The 18,615-nt window shown below is 39.5% G+C and overlaps 1 protein-coding gene across 1 annotated transcript in view; it reads right to left on the bottom strand.

Moving 5' to 3' along the window:
- Nucleotides 1–18,615, bottom strand: part of kif28 (kinesin family member 28) — an 81,433-nt gene that overhangs the window by 47,770 nt on the left and 15,048 nt on the right. Inside the window, exons 6-10 of the mRNA XM_039748811.1 lie at nucleotides 14,232–14,386; nucleotides 12,265–12,376; nucleotides 8,205–8,272; nucleotides 3,050–3,192; nucleotides 717–838 (exon numbers count right to left, since the gene is read on the bottom strand). Of these exons, the coding sequence (XP_039604745.1) occupies nucleotides 717–838; nucleotides 3,050–3,192; nucleotides 8,205–8,272; nucleotides 12,265–12,376; nucleotides 14,232–14,386 (600 nt within the window). The remainder of the gene's footprint in view (nucleotides 1–716; nucleotides 839–3,049; nucleotides 3,193–8,204; nucleotides 8,273–12,264; nucleotides 12,377–14,231; nucleotides 14,387–18,615) is intronic.

The following is an 18,615-nucleotide window of genomic DNA, read 5'->3' on the forward strand; positions in this document are numbered from 1 at the left end:
GACAAATTTCTGCCACTCTTAAGAATTTAATTAACCATTTCATCCAGTTTAGAAAAACACAAAGACTCAAAAGATGTTTCCCCACCACAGGAACTTTGGTTTCAGGAACCCATGAGTTTCTGGATGATGTAGGCCCCAGGCCACTTGAAATTCCTGGCCACGTTCATGTGCTATGTTCAAATCTCACTAAAGGAACTGGATCTGTTTTGTAAAATAAGTGACATGCAAATTGTGCGGTGCGGTGAGTTCCTGATCCCCTGCAATCTTATTGGTTTGAAGCGAGTGTGGCTTCATGGGGGAGATTATGGTTTTGATGCGGAGCATGACACGGCACAGTAGGGGGACGACTATCAAGAGTAATGAGAAGTGTGGTTGTTGCATGGCATGGCACTCCATCTTCACTGATAGCTCTCCAAAGTCCAAACTACTAGCAGATTTATAAGATGGTGCTAGTGCTGGTGGTCAACCAATCAGCACAGTTTATCACTTGAGCCCCACCCATGACAGTTGAATGAAAAGCACATACCCTGGAGTAAGAGCTAAAAAATACAAGGAATTATCTATCTATCTATCTATCTATCTATCTATCTATCTATCTATCTATCTATCTATCTATCTATCTATCTATCTATCTATCTATCTATCTATCTATCTATCTATCTATCAGGAATTACACACGGCCTGAGTTTGTCAAAAGTCCTTGAGGTGGAGCACACCTGTGAGATCAATGCATATTGCTGCTCCCAGTCTCGCAGGGCCTCTTGGAGATGTTGCTCCCAAAGTGTCTGAATGGCTTGAATCTGCATTTCATTATGAGTTAGTAGCTGACGGAGTTCTTCTAAAAAGGCAAAGAAATACCAGAGGTAATGAGTCAGGGCTGACATAAATAATAAGCTGTGAAATCAAACAACTCAAAATAATTGATTGCAGTCTGCTTGGGCAGCACGGAGGTGTAGTGATTAGCACTGCCGCTTCGACTTTCTGGCACTGTCTGTGTGCTTTCACTCCCAAAACAGGACTGGTTGCTCTCTCATGTCCGTCATTACCAGGATCAGCTGTGGCTCATTTCTTCCTGGTATTGGGAAACTCTGATGTAGAAAGTGGATAGATCAATTTTAACTTAGCTATTTATCTATTTTTAACACATTATTGATGGTTATTTGTAGGAACCATCTAATAACAGATGCAAAAGGATATTTCTTTTGATGTGTGACATGGAAACTTCACAACCTTCACAACAAGAATTAAATGAGCCTGCTGAAGCTTCTTCACCTTCTCTTTACTTCCATTAGCCTATTCTCTTTATTAATATGTACAGTAGCTAGATATATTTAAAAGAATGTTTCACCCAAAAACAGGATTTTTTTATACGTCACTTAGCCCACGTGGTTTTCAGTGATGGCTGAGAAACATTTTTATGGAGAAGTAAGATAAAGTTCCTGATGTAGTGGGAGTCTATGATGACCAAGGCAGGACAACGGCAAAAAATATAAAGACATCCCTGAAAAGAAATCTCATATTACGTGTGTCACATGATCCACATGTCAAGTCATTCAGTCATAAGCTTAAAACATGGAAAACGCTTATATTTGTTGCTGAAAAATTGTTGATTAAAATGAAAGAAGCCCAGAAAGATGAAGCCCCATTCACACTTGATCACACTTTTGAATTGACAGGACTGTTGACCAATGAATGGGGGGGGTCTTCTGTTTAAAAGTGCAAACCTGTTTCAGGGGGCTTCCTGTTTGTGGACTGCTTCTTTACTATTTACTAATTGTGGGTCTGACGGTGAAGTAGGTGCAGCTTTCAGCATTCAGAGTCATTTGCCTCCATATCTACTCCACTCACTGTTTATTGTCATTATTATGATACGATTATGATAGAAAACTACACAAAAAAGGAGCGATAAAAGGAAAATGACAAAAGAGTTGTAAGCATATAATGCTATAAAAAAAATGCAAATATTTCTTACAATATCTCCTCAACAATGCTGTGCTTTTTAGAATGCAAAATCAGAGAAGAAATAAAAAGGTCACCTACTGCAATTAAACAATAAGATCAATTAAAGCTAAAAATGACTTTGTGACTTTGAAAATGGCTGGAAAAAACATAAAAGCATGCAGTATCAGTGGAGCCCCAGATCAGAACTTGTGACTGATTGGTGGATATCATTGAGTCGATCACAATGCTGTGCAGTTAAACAATGGGTTCACCAGGAGGCCCTTAGAGGAGGGCACAGGGTACGACTTCCATGATAAAATTACGCTGCAGTTTTTATAGTGATGACACAGGCACTCTAAATGAAAAGCGGGCCTTGGCCTGTGAATGTGCATTCCAATGCTGCCTACAAAAGTCGTTAGTTTCTCCTGATCTTTATTTGATAGTTACTTTTTATAAGACAACACATTAAGGACTCGGCAGATAAACGAAGCCACTACTCAGTGTGTCAAAAGAGGTAAACAGTCTTGGAGTTATTATGAGACAAAGTCTCTGGGAAAAAGACTGGAAACCCAAGGCAATAATCGTACTTGAGACCAGGCAAAGTCAAAAGCTGATGATCACAAAGGTAACAGAGAGAGTAAAGTACAGGGATAAGGCAGAAATTGAAGTCAAAGTGTCAAAGTAGTTGAGAATGACACCAAACCTAGTGGCAGGCCTGCTTTTAACTCATGTCATGAAAGGCTTTTATGTGTAGCTGAGGCTGGGGATTCCTCCATATTTATATTGTCACTTCCCGATGAAGTAGCAAATGCAACAGTCTTGATCATGTTATCTATCTCCTATGTTTCATAAGTTTAAGAACAGGAATAAAAATAAAAACATAATTATCAAGTACTATCACAGAAGTATATTATCAAATAAAGAAGATGGACACTCTATTCAAAATGAGACAGAAAACATGATCCACTGAGTTCTACTGGCTCATTTGAGCAGAATTAATAATCCATTCATCACATAAAATCACAAAGAGGACCTGCTAACATGTAAGCTGACCCTTGAAATGTGAATGCATGTCCGGGTAACACAATTTAATGACAGACGCACTCACTTGTTTCATTCTCTGCCTTTCTTCCTTCATGCCCCATTCGGGCTAATTTCTGCAGTAGTTTGGCGTTATCTGCCTTGAGTTCCTTGATGAGGCGTTCTGTTGGACTTTCATTGATCACAGCTTTGTTTTGAATTTTCTTGGTCCTTAAATAACAACGAGAACAAGGAAAACTCAGTTATATGATCAAATCCCAGGAAGAAGTACTACAGCCTTTATCTAGGACATGTGGCACAATATTACCAACCAGGCAAACTACAGCATTGTACATAAGTAAAAAAAAAAAAAATCAATCACTTACTTAATGCATTAATAAAGTGATTAATCAAACAATCAACTTAAATGGTTGGGGAACACCAGAAATAACACTGGGCTGGTCTTTGCTATAGTGTAGACCCTACATCAATCTGTAAAGTTCTAAGGTGGGGTGGTTCCTGGGTCCTTCTCGGGCAGCATTAGGTCCAGTGCACACGTACGTGCACACACACACACACTCACTCACGCACACACCAGGGGCCTCATGCATAACGCCGTTCGTAGAATTCACACTCTGACATGGTGTAGGGACAAAATGTGCGTACGCACAAAAAAATCCAGATGCATAAATCTGTGCGAATGCCAACTTCCACATTCTTCCGCTGCATAAATCCCAGTCAGCGTGAAAAGTAACGCAAGCGCCTGCTGTCCCACCCCATCTCCTCCCAGAATTACGCCTCTTTGAATATGCAAATCAATATAAGTAGCCCATTTATGCCTAAGGTTGAAATTTTTGAGATTGTGCATGAAATTCACATATGTTGCGTAGAAAAATATAAGGAACAAGAATTTGAAGAGAAAAAAAAAATATTACATTCCATTGTTGAGTTGTGTGGCGTTCCAAAATTGGAACACTAGGCAAATCCACTTCTTACATTATACATAACGTATAAAATTACCTGACTGTCGTTCCAATAATGGAACACGAGGTATTAATGGGTTAAGCTCAGAATTCTGTGAAAAGGCAATGGTAAAAGCACGGGGGCATTGGGGGAATAGAAGGAGTGCAGCAAATACCAAGTGGAGGCAAAGAAAAACATACTATTTGCTGGTTTAAACAGTGGCATAAACAACAAAAGGAAGTTGATTGAGTGACAGAGTGTCGGAAAAACTCGAAAGCTCAAGTTAACAAAATCGCACAGTGCCCGAAATAAAAAAGAAGTTATTAGATATCAAAGTCGCTGTGAAAAGGCGAGTCATAGCCCACCGTCTGAGTGTCATATGAAAGCTTATTAGGGTACAGAGAAAAAAAAATAGGCACACAGTGGGAAAAAAGCAGGAAATGTCAACTTTAATCTCTAAATTTTAACTTTAATCACGTAGTTTATTTTTTCATTAAAGCAGAACATCATAAACTTCATCTTTAAATCGTTTAATTTACTAGTTTCTCAAATCCCATCGTAACTAAAGTAGCATGTTAAATGCTTTGTTTTGTATTTGATCTTCTATGTGCTCTATGTGTGTGAATCACTACGTGCTTCCGGGCTTTCTCTTCCTCCGACAGGACACAGAATCCATTACATTCGTAATATTACAGCCCTCTGAATAATTAAAATACTCAGATGTATATGTGATATCATTTTCATGATGATATTAGTTAAAGCATGTTATTACACATGGGAACACGGTGGTGCAGTGATTGTTCATGCCTCATGCAAGATGCTTGCTGTGCCGTGCATGACCTTCGATGAAATAATTTATTGTAACAGTACTGTCTCTTTCAACTGTACTAAACCCCAATTCCTGTCCTTCCTTTTCTTTCTTCAAATACCCAATCACCACACAATCAGCTCTATAATAGACGTTAAGCCATCTGTAAGCTTAGAATGCAGATTCTTCAAAACTTTTAAGGAACATTGAAATATCTACGTAGTATATGTTTAATTATTCTATCCATCTATCCTTCTAGTGTCGTGTCAGCACCAGCAAGAATACAGCGAGAGGCAGGAACAATCCATGAACGCAGCGACACCGTGTCCTCACATGTATAATTATTAACAACATAGATTATTTAAATTAAGTTAAAGTTTTATTTTGCTGCATTTCATCTTTCATCTTGGGATGAAACTGTTTTTGAACCGCGAGGTCCGTACAGGAAAGGTTTTGAAGCATTTGCCGTGTGAGAAGTAGGAAACATGGCTGACTGCTGTGATTCACACTCAGATACAGTGATATAAATACTTCGAGTGGTGCAGTGAGAGTAATATGGAAAAAGATGATCCACTGTGGAAACCCCTAACGGGAGCAGATGAAAGGAGAAGAAGAAGAAGAAGTTGCAGTGAGAGTAACAACGCTAAAGCAGTTATGGTATTTGGAATAGTTTGGCCATTCTGTGGACCATTATATTGTTACAGGTTAATAAATAACTAATAACTAATAAACAATATGCGGTTAATTTCAGTGTATTTATAAAGCTGCGTCAGGGATGTGGATCTAAAAAGAAAAAATAACCACACAGGAACAGTAGCACTGCTTTGACGCTGGGTGCCGCCAGTCTGCAAAACCGAGTGGAGAACATGCATACGACAGGGTATGAGGTACCGTGGAAATGTGCGTGGCTTTATGCCAAGTTTAGGTTTTATTGGCAATCTGAGCGTGGAAACGTTCTTATGTAACATTTTTGTGCGTACGCACTGTTTATACATGAGGCCCCAGATCTTTGATTAGCACTTTATCTGAGCTCGTTTGGGTTTCTGTTGTTCTTCTAACCAACGCTGACTGTATGAAGGTGAATTACTGAACAAAAACAGACAGGACAAAAGAAAGCCAACAAATGCTAGTTGACAACAGAGATAGTAAAACTTCTTTGGCATTAATTTTACGTACTAGAAAAAATAACATGAATGAAATGAAACTGTAGCAAAACAAAATATACTTGATAACTTGAACTCTGCACAAAAAATGAAGAGAAAGCACAAAATGATGTGGGCTGTGGAATTTAATGCAGCACATTATATGCAATCCCTTGCGACTCCCCAAACTCTAAAAGTGGCACACATGTTGGTATTACCTGTCACTGGCAGCATTTATTGAAATGGGCGTGGGTGGCCAACAATCCACATCACATTATAACTAAAAATTCTGGTGGCCTCAGGATATACCAGTATAATGTATTTGTTTGTACTTTTCAGACTGAATTGTATGTATTTTTAATGTATTAATGATGAATTGTGCACCTTCCAACACTTGCTTACACTCAAACTGATTTGATTGCAGGTATTCCTTTATCTGACTTGAACTGATGAACGTGCAGCTTCTTTCTCCCTCACTCAAGCTGCCACCAAGCAAACATAAGACAAGGTGCAGTGTTTGCTCTTCCTCTGTTCCTGTTTCAGATCATCAGCTTTAAACACACATATGTTGTCAAACTCACTTAATCCAAAGCAGATGGAGCCAATCGGGTCCAGACCGGCACAGAGCCAATCGACTTCGCAGTCACGATGAACCACACAGCAGAATATTCTTAAAATGGTGAGCTCACTTATTATACCCAGTTAACACACAAAGACATTATGTTTAAGACACTAGTACACCAATATAAAATCACATTTTCTGTTTCCTTTACTATCTACCTATTGGCAAATTTTGTGATAGGATGTGTTTTATTTTTAAGTTTTCCACAAGTTTTTATAATACCAGTAAAACATTAAAAAAAACATTCTGCAAGAAGATTTTCATTTATTATATCAGATAAACTGGTTTATTACCTATTCCAACTTGGTGTACTGACTAGTATCATTTTTTATGGGAAATAAAGCAAGGTTGGAGATCAAAGACAGCTGATCATCAAAACCAAAACAATATCCTAAAAAATAATAGTCAGAGATAAGCAGAGGCCAATAAAAAAGATACAAAGTCAAACGCATGAATCATGTTTTTATCTAATTCCAGATAACAAATAAAGTTTCATGGAGATCTTTATACTGTTGCACAAGTTGATGTCACAAATTGCACAATCCCCAGAGGATCATGGGAAGTTGCCAAAGCAACAGAGCATGCTAGCATTTCAAAATGGATATGTCCAGTAACAAAAAAATGGCATCAAAAATGAAGGTAAAAAAAATTAACTTAATAAATAAAATAGTAACTCACAAAAACTAATAGCAGAATTAGATTCCTTGGGTTGAGAAACACCCAAAATAAGATGGCTTTAATTTTATTTATAAATAAAAACCCAGGAAAAAAATGAAAGAATGAAAATCATAATCCTTGGACACCTGTAGCTTTGGAAAGAAAGTGTCCACAAGCTCTTCACAAGGACTGGTAATGCCGTCATAAGGCATAAAACTTAGAGCAAATAACAATTAAACGTGCAGGGCAAACTTTTTACTGTTTTTTTAAATGATTACTAAATTGAATTCCAGCACTTTTCTCCACAGCAACTGTCCACAATGGAGAGGACAACCTACTAGCTGCATGAATATGTGGCTGCACACATTTTTCCTTTGCACATCTGTCACTGTTTGTTTCTCTCAGTATGATTTTGTCCCAGACATCTTTTAAAACTTCCAGAGTGATCAAAAAGGCACATTTTCAAGATGTGAGGGGAAGCTGAAGGACCCAGAACAAAATATGTGAATTAAGTCAAAACATGTCAGCTTCTTGCAGAGTGACCAGGCCAGGATTTAAATATGCAGGTATATATACGCAGAATTAAAGGTAAAATATGAATTTTTGTTCCTGCGATGGACTGGTTATTATTTGAGAATGGTTTGAGAATGTCATAGGAATTTTTGAGATATCCGAGGATGCCATTCACTCCGTCAAACTCACAACAGCTAATCCTGATTCTTTGTCAAAGCTGCCATGTTTTCTCCTTCTCCCACAGCAGTCTCCTCCAAATTCCCAAGACAAGACCCACCCATTGTGTGAAGTGGTCATGATATCAACATACTGTTATATTAACAACCCCATAAAATGATCTAAGTGGTTTTCTTAGTATCTGATAAATGAATATTTAAGATTGTCTAACAATTAATTCAACAACTTTCAATGACCTTACTATGATCCTCTCAATTTTCTGACTATTCTAAAGCTTCTCTTTTTGGGCTCCATTTTTTCAAATGTTTTCCATAAAACAGTTCATGGCAGGAAAATCCATGTACTGAAGTGTAAAGCTTACCTTTCAGCATAACGTAGGGTGGACAAGGATTCCTCAAAGCAAATGTCTGCGGGGCTGAGAGTAGCAATCTGAAAAGATTAGATTATCATTTGTATTTTGTTGTTTTGATACTTCCAAATCACAGAAAACATTGACATATGAGACTTCTAACAGGGTTCCTAGACAATATATCAATTAAAGGATTACGTTTGGGAAAGTTCTTTGCAGTTACAGTTACACATAAAAATGAAAAGACAATGACTAGTTTAGGGGAAGGATCAGGGATTGACTTGTATCTGACTTTAGTGTGTGATGAGTCTCTCTGTTCTCTTCATTTTTTACAAATACAGTGGTACCTCAGTATACATCCTTAATCCGTTCCAGATCCTTGGACGTATACCAAACGAATTTTTACTATCTATACTAATAAAAGGCAAAGCCCTCACTGACTGACCTACTGACTCAGCCACTCATCACTAATTCTCCAACTTCCCGTGTAGGTAGAAGGCTGAAATTTGGCAGGCTCATTCCTTACAGCTTACTTACAAAAGTCAAGCAGGTTTCATTTCAAAATTCTACGCGTAACGGTCATAATTGAATCCTACTTATGTAAATATATACGTCCATAACCTGCAGCTCGGTCGCTGTGTGAGGTGGAGTTGCGTCCCCCATCCCCACGCCTCCCACGTAATTGACTGCCTGCCCATATAAGGCCATCCGTCAGCAGCAATCCAAGCTGTGAGAAAACAGTAAAAAGGAGGCGTGTCAGATATCATGGAACATTTTCTGATGCAGCTAGATGGAAACAACCTCGTGACGCTGTCGCTAAATACTCGCAGGCAAATCGGGAATGCCTGTTTAACATCTTAGATTCACGAGTAGCGATTTGGGTAGTGAACACTTCGATGAATGAAACCTGTTATCTTTACAACGGTTGACAAACACGGAATGTAACTTGAACACAACACGTCCTCCAAATACGAACATGATTGAAAGAAATAATGATAATCAAATCCTTGATGACAGCAACACTCATAACAGTCACAAAACAATTACATTGACAATCATGTTACGTTATTTTTAAAATGTTTCCTTTTCTTTTCATAACTTCTTTAACACACTACTTCACCGCTGCGAAGCGCGGGTATTTTGCTAGTAAGAAATAAAGGGAAAATGATAAATCCGTTCCCATGAAAAAAAATCCTATTGTTATTGGCATATTATACATTGATGGGGTTTTATAAAATAATTTAAACACTGATTAATACTAAAATAGATAAATACAAAAGCAATTACAGTGATCCCTTGCTATATCGTGTTCGACTTTCACGGCTTCACTCTATCGTGGATTTTAAATGTAAGCATATCTAAATATATATTACGGATTTTTCGTGAATTTCTGCGGACAATGGGTCTTTTAATTTATGGTACAAGCTTCCTCAGTTGGTTTGCCCAGTTGATTTCATGCAAGGGACGCTATTGGCGGATGGCTGAGAAGCTACCCAATCAGAGCATGTATTACATATTAAATAAAACTCCTCAATGATATACGATATGCTTCCCGTGTGGTGCTTTGCATACTTGAAAGCCTGAACAGCACGTATTGATTTTTGATTGTTTGCTTTTCTGTCTCTCTCACTCTCTCTGACATTCTCTGCTCCTGACGGAGGGGGTGTGTGTGAGCAGAGGGGCTGTTCGGACACTGGCCTGGAGAATACGGATGCTCCTCTAAGAAATGCTGAAAGACTACCTTCACATTGCTCCCTTCCTTGTAGCTTCTTTGTCTGGTGGTGCTTCGCATACTTAAAAGCCCGAACAGCCCTATTGATTTTTGATTGTTTGCTCTCTCTCTGTCTCTCTCTGACATTCTCTGCTCCTGACGCGCACTTCTTTGAAGAGGAAGATATGTTTGCATTCTTTTAATTGTGCGACAGAACTGTCATCTCTGTCTTGTCATGGAGCACAGTTTAAACTTTTATCTAAAAGGTGTTCTTTCATGTCTAGAGGGCTCTATTAATGTTAAAATATGTATTTAGAAGGTTGTAAACAGGTTTTCTGTGCTCCAACTGTGAAAATATTCGATTTATAAATAAAAAATCCTACTTCGCGGAAATTTATTTATCGCAGTAGAGTCTGGAACGGATTAACCACGATAAACGAAGGTTTACTGTAGATGAAATAAATGAAAATTTAATTTAGTCTTTGCTTTTCACAATCATAGATACTGTCGTTCTCGGCATACGGTATGCAGCAGCCAAGTCTCGGATACACATGCCACCTTCATACTTTTCAACAATCAATTCAAATTTACACGAAAAAACACAAAATCACTTAAAAATTCACAGAGAGTTATAGCGCGGGTTTTTCACTGAATGCTAGCAATTGGCATACTGACGCTTGTGGGCGGTCGTGGCTTTGTTAAGAGAGAGGTAAACATAGGTAATGCATGCGATGTTCTAGCACGCGAGTCGTATTCCAAACAAAGGTTGTATACCAAGCAAAATTTTTCGCGTCCAAACAGGTTGTATACCAAGTTGGACTTATTCCAAAGTGGACGTATACCAAGGTACCACTGTACTACAGTCTCTGTCAAAATCTCAAAGCCAGGTCTGTTGGCTTGATGAAACCTTAAGTGTGGGCTGTGCATGAGTATGCCTTATGGTAGAGCGAAACACTGTCTAGGGTTGGTTCTAATGCCCCTCATGGCACTTAGATAAAAAAAACAGGTGAATGATTAGACGTGTGCACTTTGGTGAACTGAATGAAAATTTTAGTTATACGTACATAAATCCATGGACACATGGGTCATCGTCCTCTGGGATTGGTGGCTTTGGCTGGCTGTTTTGATGCACACCATTATGATGACTCCTGACCAGAATGTAGATGTGTGCGTGGGTGAGCCCTGCGATCAGGACCAGCATCACCAAGAAGGTGAATTAGGCATTTGCTTGGTACTAAGACACACGGTTTAGGTAGCAAACAATCAATTGACGCACTAATAATCTTGCCTTAGGGCACAAAATAACCTAGAACCGGCACTGCCTGCGATGACCTGAGTCCTGTCCGGCTATGGCTCCTAAGTTGTGATGGCCGTTACTAAGTCCATGAACTGGAGTATAAACGGTCAAAAATGAAATCAGCACTTAAGTAAAATGAATTCAAATGCAACGTGTAAAATAACTGAGAAGAAAAGTCAGGGCACATTACAACTTTAACTGTACTGGTACATATGGGGTCAAGTGTCCTCTGGTTTTAGCAAGTAAAATAATAATAGCTTTTGTTTAAATGTTACAAGCGTTCATTCCCGAGATGACTCCCACTCTTGTGGTTAGAGATCAGATGTCTAAATGGACAGCATTCAGAGATGCTTGACATTCCCGTGAACTGTGGAACAAAGACTGCTGCAGTGACAGCCTCTTCCGGGATCAGCAGAGCTTACACGTTGACTCAGCCCTGCGCTTCAAGGATTAAACTTTCCAAAGTTTCTGCCAGCACAAGCAGGAATTGAAGTATTTTTGGACAAACTGGCAGTGTCATGAAATTAGTCACATTGCCCTTTTCTAATTGAAGTGATGAACATGGGGGCCCAGATATAAGACTAATTCACACTGTTATAAAGGCAGGTAGCATGGAAGGTGATGTTTAAGGGTCCTGCATTCATATACAGTAGTAGCCCGGACCCCGTCTCTAGGGATGTATAAGTTCTTCCCAGGTCTGCATGTGTTTCTGTCTTTACTTGGATTGTGTGCCATTGTTAAAGGGTGAATAATGGCAGCAAACCAAAATATAGAAGTGTCCAAATCATAGAAGTAAAAGCTTATAATCATTCCAGCTTATTCACCAACCACTGCCATTCTATAATGAAGTGTTTCATGAATAATACCCTCTACAGACTACAGTATGGCTGACTTCTATCTTCATTAAAAACAAGCTTAAGTTTTATCTTTGGGTAATATTTCATTTCTTGGATGAGAAGCCCAGAGCCAGTCATTTAGAAGCTCTTGGATATTTGGCAAGAAGAAATCAATCAACATGAAAATGCAAACTTAAAGAATACAATAAAAATCCAAAAGCCAATTACCATGATAGTTTTGCTGTTCCCACCAAGTGCAGGCTGCAGCAGTTTTGTCAAAATTGACTCTCGGTAAGGAATGTGCACCACTTTTTTCCCCATTGCTGCATCTGCCAGGCAACTAAAAAAAAAACCCCAAACAAAATAGAGATAATTTATCAATATGCAAATAAACATGGGAACACACAGGGCTCTATAATTCAGAACTTTGGTCAGGAATTACGTCAATAGATCTGCCTTTGTCCTGTCCTAGCACCTCCTACTCGTGTCTGTTGCTATGCAACACTGATTACATAGCAGTCACATGATGGGATGGACAGGGGATGACAGGAGTACAGTGGATTTAGAAAGTGAATTATTCAGATGCCTCCAGTTTCCGTACATTTTATTATGTTGCAGCTTGCAGCTCTTAAAATAATTTTTCCCCTCGTTTGACAACACTCAATACCCGAGAAAGACAAAGCAAAAACAGGATTTTAGGAATTATTGGAAATATATTAAAAATAAAAACTGGAAATATTACATTGACACAGATCTTAAGACCCTTAAGTCAATACTTTGTGGAATCACCTTTGGCAGCCAGAAGTCTTCTTGGCTCTGACCAACAAGCTTCACACACCTGGATTTGGGGATTTTCCGCAATACTTCTCTGCAGATTCTCTCAAACCTGTCAGGTTGAATGGAGACTGTCGGTGGACAGTTATTTTCAGGTCTCTCCAGAGATTTTCTGCTGGGTTTAACTCTGGGTTCTGGATGGGCCACTCTAGGACATTAACAGAACCACCCCTGTGTTGTCTTTGTTTTGTGCTTAGGGTCATTGTCCTCTTGGAAGGTGAACTTTCAGCAGATTTTCATTAAAAGTATCTCCATACTTTGCTCTGTTCTGCTTTCCCTCAACCAGTTTTTGCTGCTGAAAGATAACCCCACAGCAAGATGGTGCCACCACCATGTTTCACAGGTCATGAGTGGTGTCTGGTTTCTTGCCAACATGATGCTTAGACATGAGGTCAAATAATTCAATTTTGGTTTCATCAGACCACTTCACAGTCTGAGAATCTTTTAGGTGCCTTTTTGCAAACTCCAAGCAGGCTTTCTTGGGTTGTCTGGCTACTCAGCTATAAAGCCCAGATCCGTTGAGTGTTGCAGTGATGGTTGTTCTCCTGGAAATTTCTCATTTCTCCTCACAGATTCACGGGAGCACAGCCAGAGTGATCACTTCTTGGTCTCCTCTCTTACCAGGGCACTGCTCACCCATTCGCTCAGTTAAGCCAGACAGCCAGCTCTAGGAAGAGACGTAGTTGTTCCCAGCTTATTCCATGTGCTCTTGGAACCCTCCAGTGCTCAGAAATTCTTTTGTAACCTTCCCGAGGTCTGTGCCTTGACACAGTTCTGTCTTTAAGCTCTGCAGGCAATTCCTTCAAAGTCAAGGCTTGGTTTTTGCTCACACACTATCAGCTGTGGGACCTTCTATAGACAGGTGTGTGCCTTTAACTAATCACGTGCAATCAATTAAATTGACCACAGGTGGGCTCCAAACAAGGTGTAGAAACATCTCAATGATGATCAATAGAATGGGATGCACCTGAGCATTTCAGGGGTCATATGAAAGGGTCTGAATATTTGTGTCAATGTGATATGGCAGTTTTTTGTTTTTAATAAATTTGCAAAACGTTTAAAATGCAGTTTTCATATCGTCATTCTGGGTTATCGAGTGTTGCTTGATGTGAGAAAAATGAATTTATTTGCAATAAATCGCAAGATAACAAAATGAGTAAAAGGTGACGGATTCTGAATACTTTCTGGATCTATTGTACCTCAGATGGTGGCATTGCATTGCCCTAGGATCTTTGTGCCTTTGTGAAATCCACCATGTTGAGCTCCCCATGATTTAGTGTTGCAGATCTTGTGTGCTTTGACTCTCCATTGTTGTTGAGCCTTGGAATTTTTGTGTATCTATATCCACCATTTTCTTTTACCTAATTACGTTACCCAGTGTCGTAAGGCTGAGATTGACAGATGTTCCTTCCTTCAGTCGGTCACCTTCTGATCCAGAAGACCTTTGTCTTTCACTGCCAGCCAGGTCCACCAAATTAATGTTTGACTGTTTTGTTGTATTTTCTCTTGAAAAGATCTGTAACCAAAGTGCAGTGTTTTTGTTATAGAAAGTATTCTCAGAGGCACTTAATCCACTTTAGATGCCACAGCGCACCTCAGCAATAGTGGGTCCATCACAGGGTGCCAAGTCCATCACAGGGCTCACTTATGCACCCTCACTCACTCACAGCGGGACTAATGAAGAGTTGCCAGTTAACAGCACCCGCATGTCTGTTGGGAGGTGGGAGGAGAGCTGGTGTACCCTGATCACTGTCTATAGAGAGTCTAAACATGCAACATGCATCTTCTCTCTGTTCTCTCCTTGTCTCTGTGGCTTTTAGTGTCATGGTGCTCCTAGTTTTCTTACCACATCCCAAAGACAAGCATATTGATTTACTAGCACCCATATATGCACACTGTGATAGACTAATGCCCCAGCTATGGTTGGCTCCGGACATTTGACCAATTTTGCCAGCAGAGGCACCAGAACTCTGCAATCCTGAATTGTATTTCTCATTTTTCCAAATTAACAGACAGACAGAATATAACATAAACATCACCTCCCAAAACTGCTCAGTCCAATGCTGGGTCATGCAGGGCTGGAGATGTCTACGTAAGCCGCAGGTAGTAAAACAGAAGATCCCAGTCAATTGTGGGACACACTCATGCACATATCAACATGGAGTCATTTTAGATCTGCCAGTTACCCTAACCTCCATGTGAAGGAGAACTGGAGGAAAAGCCACAGAGATGGCGTGAACTTTCAAATAATCAAACATGGGATTCTGTCCTTAGACTTTGGGTCCATAAGAATGCAGCAGTACTTGTACAACAGAAGTAGTTCTAAAAATAACACTTTAGTTTAGGTATTGTAAAAAGTCATCTATTGCTCATTTACTCTTCTGTAACAAAACCTTAACAAAGGCTTCTTTTGGTCTTCATATGACTTCAGAAACATGTTTGGCTTGTTAAACTGGACCATCTGTGCATAGCAGGCTCTTCCACTGGGGGTTACAAACAGTGATGTGACCTACCAGTACATTCTGAGAAGGATTGTGGATGTGAAATGTCATTACGGCCTTGTGTTCCAGACAACGATCCAAAGCAGTTAAAAAACTAAGAAAATGTTCTACTCTGAGGATTGCAATACTCTCTTCGCACCAAGACTAATGTCAACATTTAAAAAAATGGTATGCTTATCATAGAAAATACAGAGAGGGACAAATAAAGAGAGAACATAAAATAAGAAAAAGCCAAGCAAAACTCTTCTGTCTTACTGGGTCCTCCCACGCTACTGTTGAACCTTGTCTGTTGGATAGGGCAGCTTTGCCCACCATTTCAGTGCCACAGATGTGTCCTTTTTCTCACTTTTCATGTGTCTTTCATACATGGCCCTGCCTGTCTTTCCCCAGGCTTCACCCAAAACTCTCCTGCCATCTCCCAACACAGGCAGCCCTGAGGCTTGAGGCAGTTTTTAAATCCCTGCTCACAGTCAGTTTCAGCTAAGCATAGAAATGAGTTCTGTGGTCAAGACCATTGCTTATATTACTTCAGGAACATCAGGCTAGAACTTTCTCTAGAGGCTCCTGCAGCCCTGATTATTTAGTAGTCCTCAAAGGCACAAATCTCTGTGCAGCTTCTCAGTTGAGCCGAGCAGTCCTTTGAACTGGCAACTTGGCCTTAGTTTTCCCATCTGCCAGGAGGTCTGGTGGCCATGTGCCAGTCCTCTCTTACAACTTACTTTCTTGAGACAGGATCAGAGACTGGGTTAATTGACCTCATGCATTTATTCCTTCCCAGCCATCAGCTGTCTGCAACCGAATTGATGTCTCTGTCTCTTCCCCTTCTAGGACACCAAGGTCTTCCTCACTATAGTAACCTCTGCCTACCCTTGCTAGCCTCTTAAGGTGCTTTCTTTTTAGCATTGTGTGCCTTTCTTGGACCTTTCTCCATGTGCCCCACATCCTCTACAAACATATAAAAGATTGGTCAACATGCTACAAAAAAGATGCTAGAGTCCAGTGAAGAATAACTGCAGTGAGTGGCATCCCTGGACTGAATAGAGTCTCCTGCTTGACTAGTCTAAAGTAGACCAGATATTTCTGGGACCAAATTCACAAAGGTATTGACAAGTGTGTAGGACATTAACAAAAAGATAACCAAAACTAAAGTAAAAACAAAAAACGTCTGAAAACTTAAATTAAATGGAAACAAAAAAAAAAAAAGTCTGAAAAATTAAATTGAATGAAAACAAAAAAATAAACACCAAAGCAAAAGTTTTCTTTTTTTAATTTTGATTTTCATTATAGCATTTTTGTACATATTGTACAGTACATGCTAATGTGCAGTTGCTGGTTTATTTAAAACTGTGCAGTCATAATATTAGTTTAGAGAAGAACATTGATCCATGCGCATATTTAAGTAGCCCAGTATCTCGCCATCAGCTGCTTTATTCTGTGGATTTCATTGGTCATTCCGAGCTATGAATCAGCTTACCTTTCTAGAACTGAGAGTGAATGCCAAAACCTCATCACTTGACAAAGATTACTAATCTGTGGATTTCATTGGTCATGATTGGTCAGCCATTGTCAGCGTCAAGTGGCAGCTTTCACCAAAATTCAAGGAAAATGTGTGAAGAATGTTTCTATGGAAGAATCAGCTAAGTAATTTGAAAATTAGAGCCATGGAAGATTTGCCAAGTAGCTTGAATACCCACTTCCAGTTATATTTATACGCCAAAAAAGATGGGAATTTCAGCAACCAGCATCACGACCTCCAATTCCAGTTAATGAAAATGGATGTAAGCATTTGCTTGTTTTGAAGTCTGATTTTGATGTCCTAAAATAATAATAATAATGAATACTATATTACATAGTAATATCTAGCTATCAAATCAGTGTAAACTGATGGAATGAAAGAAAATCAGCTTTCTTAATGCGTGGATCAAAGTGCAGTAGCCAGCTAGATATAATTATTCATGCCACAAAAACTGAAATGCTTTATTTCACAGCATTATTGCTTGCTTGCTGGTGGTATCATTGCAGTGACAGAGTAAATAGATGTGTGCCGATGTTACACTCATACATTTAGTTTTAATCAGGTTATTAGTACTGATGTTTTAAAGTAGGCAGTACGGGGGTCACAGGTCACACATGCTGTGAATTCAAATTTGATTACTAGTCTGGTCAGGGTCTATCTGAAGTTTGCATTGTAAATGCCTTAATGGTAAGACCGGCATTCCAGCTGGGATGGAAAGTGATGACTGGGAGGTCATAATGGAAAGACAGCACAGAGAGAGACACAACCTAGCCTGGATTGTTTGCAATTCTTTTCCCAGTCATGGTAAAAGGAATGGATGGACTAGGTAAGGCTGGAGACCTTGAAGAATTCATGCCTCCTTATGAGAAGCGGCAATGTCCCGCTTGACCAGTCCCAGTTTGGACATTCACAGGGTTGCATGGAACTTGGAGTTCAGGAGCCCAGCCCTATCAGGGTCCTTGGGAGCCACCAGAGGCCGCTGTCAGGGGAAGATGTTCCTGCTATCTGCATGGCCCAGAACTGCTTTTGACATGCAATACTGGGTCCAGCATAACAGAAGGCAACTCACTTCACTCAGTGTGTCTGGAGGCAGGGGACAACACTCACCTGGAGGAGCGGAAGTAGATGGAATGGACTGAACATTATCTTTACATGTCTTCTAATGGCTGTGCCTGCTTGTGTTTAATAAAACGAACTGCACTGATACCATGGAGCTGTCCTTAGTCTGATCGTTTGGTTTGGGCACCCAATTGTGGTCACAACATACTCTCCCCATGTGTTTTGTGGACTGAGTGTGCGTAACTTCAAATATTATTTTATAGCTGGACATTAGAAGTCGTCATTAAGCACTCTCAATTGTTAAAATCTATTGATTCTATGCGTGTTATTAAATTACATCCTCCCAGTTTAGGCTCGCCAGGACCTCCCCAGGTTTTGCATGTTTCTTATTACATCAATGATATGACATGTTGCTATAACAGATGTTCAGTGTTTAATGTAAATAATATGCTTGTAAAAATGCAACTTATACGTGGAAACGTTTCTTAAATATTTCTGTTACTAACACAGTTCAAGCAGCAACTTCAAGAGTATTTCAAAAATAACCAACGTAAGAATTTCCCTGAAAAAATGCACTTTTAAAGTTTGGTAATGGGTAGATGACATATAGTTAGCATCAGGAAAAACATAAAAATAAATGAAAGTAAATAAAAATAAAAGGATAAGTGT

This window comes from Polypterus senegalus, chromosome 3, assembly GCF_016835505.1.
Source record: "Polypterus senegalus isolate Bchr_013 chromosome 3, ASM1683550v1, whole genome shotgun sequence".
Lineage (NCBI taxonomy): Eukaryota > Metazoa > Chordata > Cladistia > Polypteriformes > Polypteridae > Polypterus > Polypterus senegalus.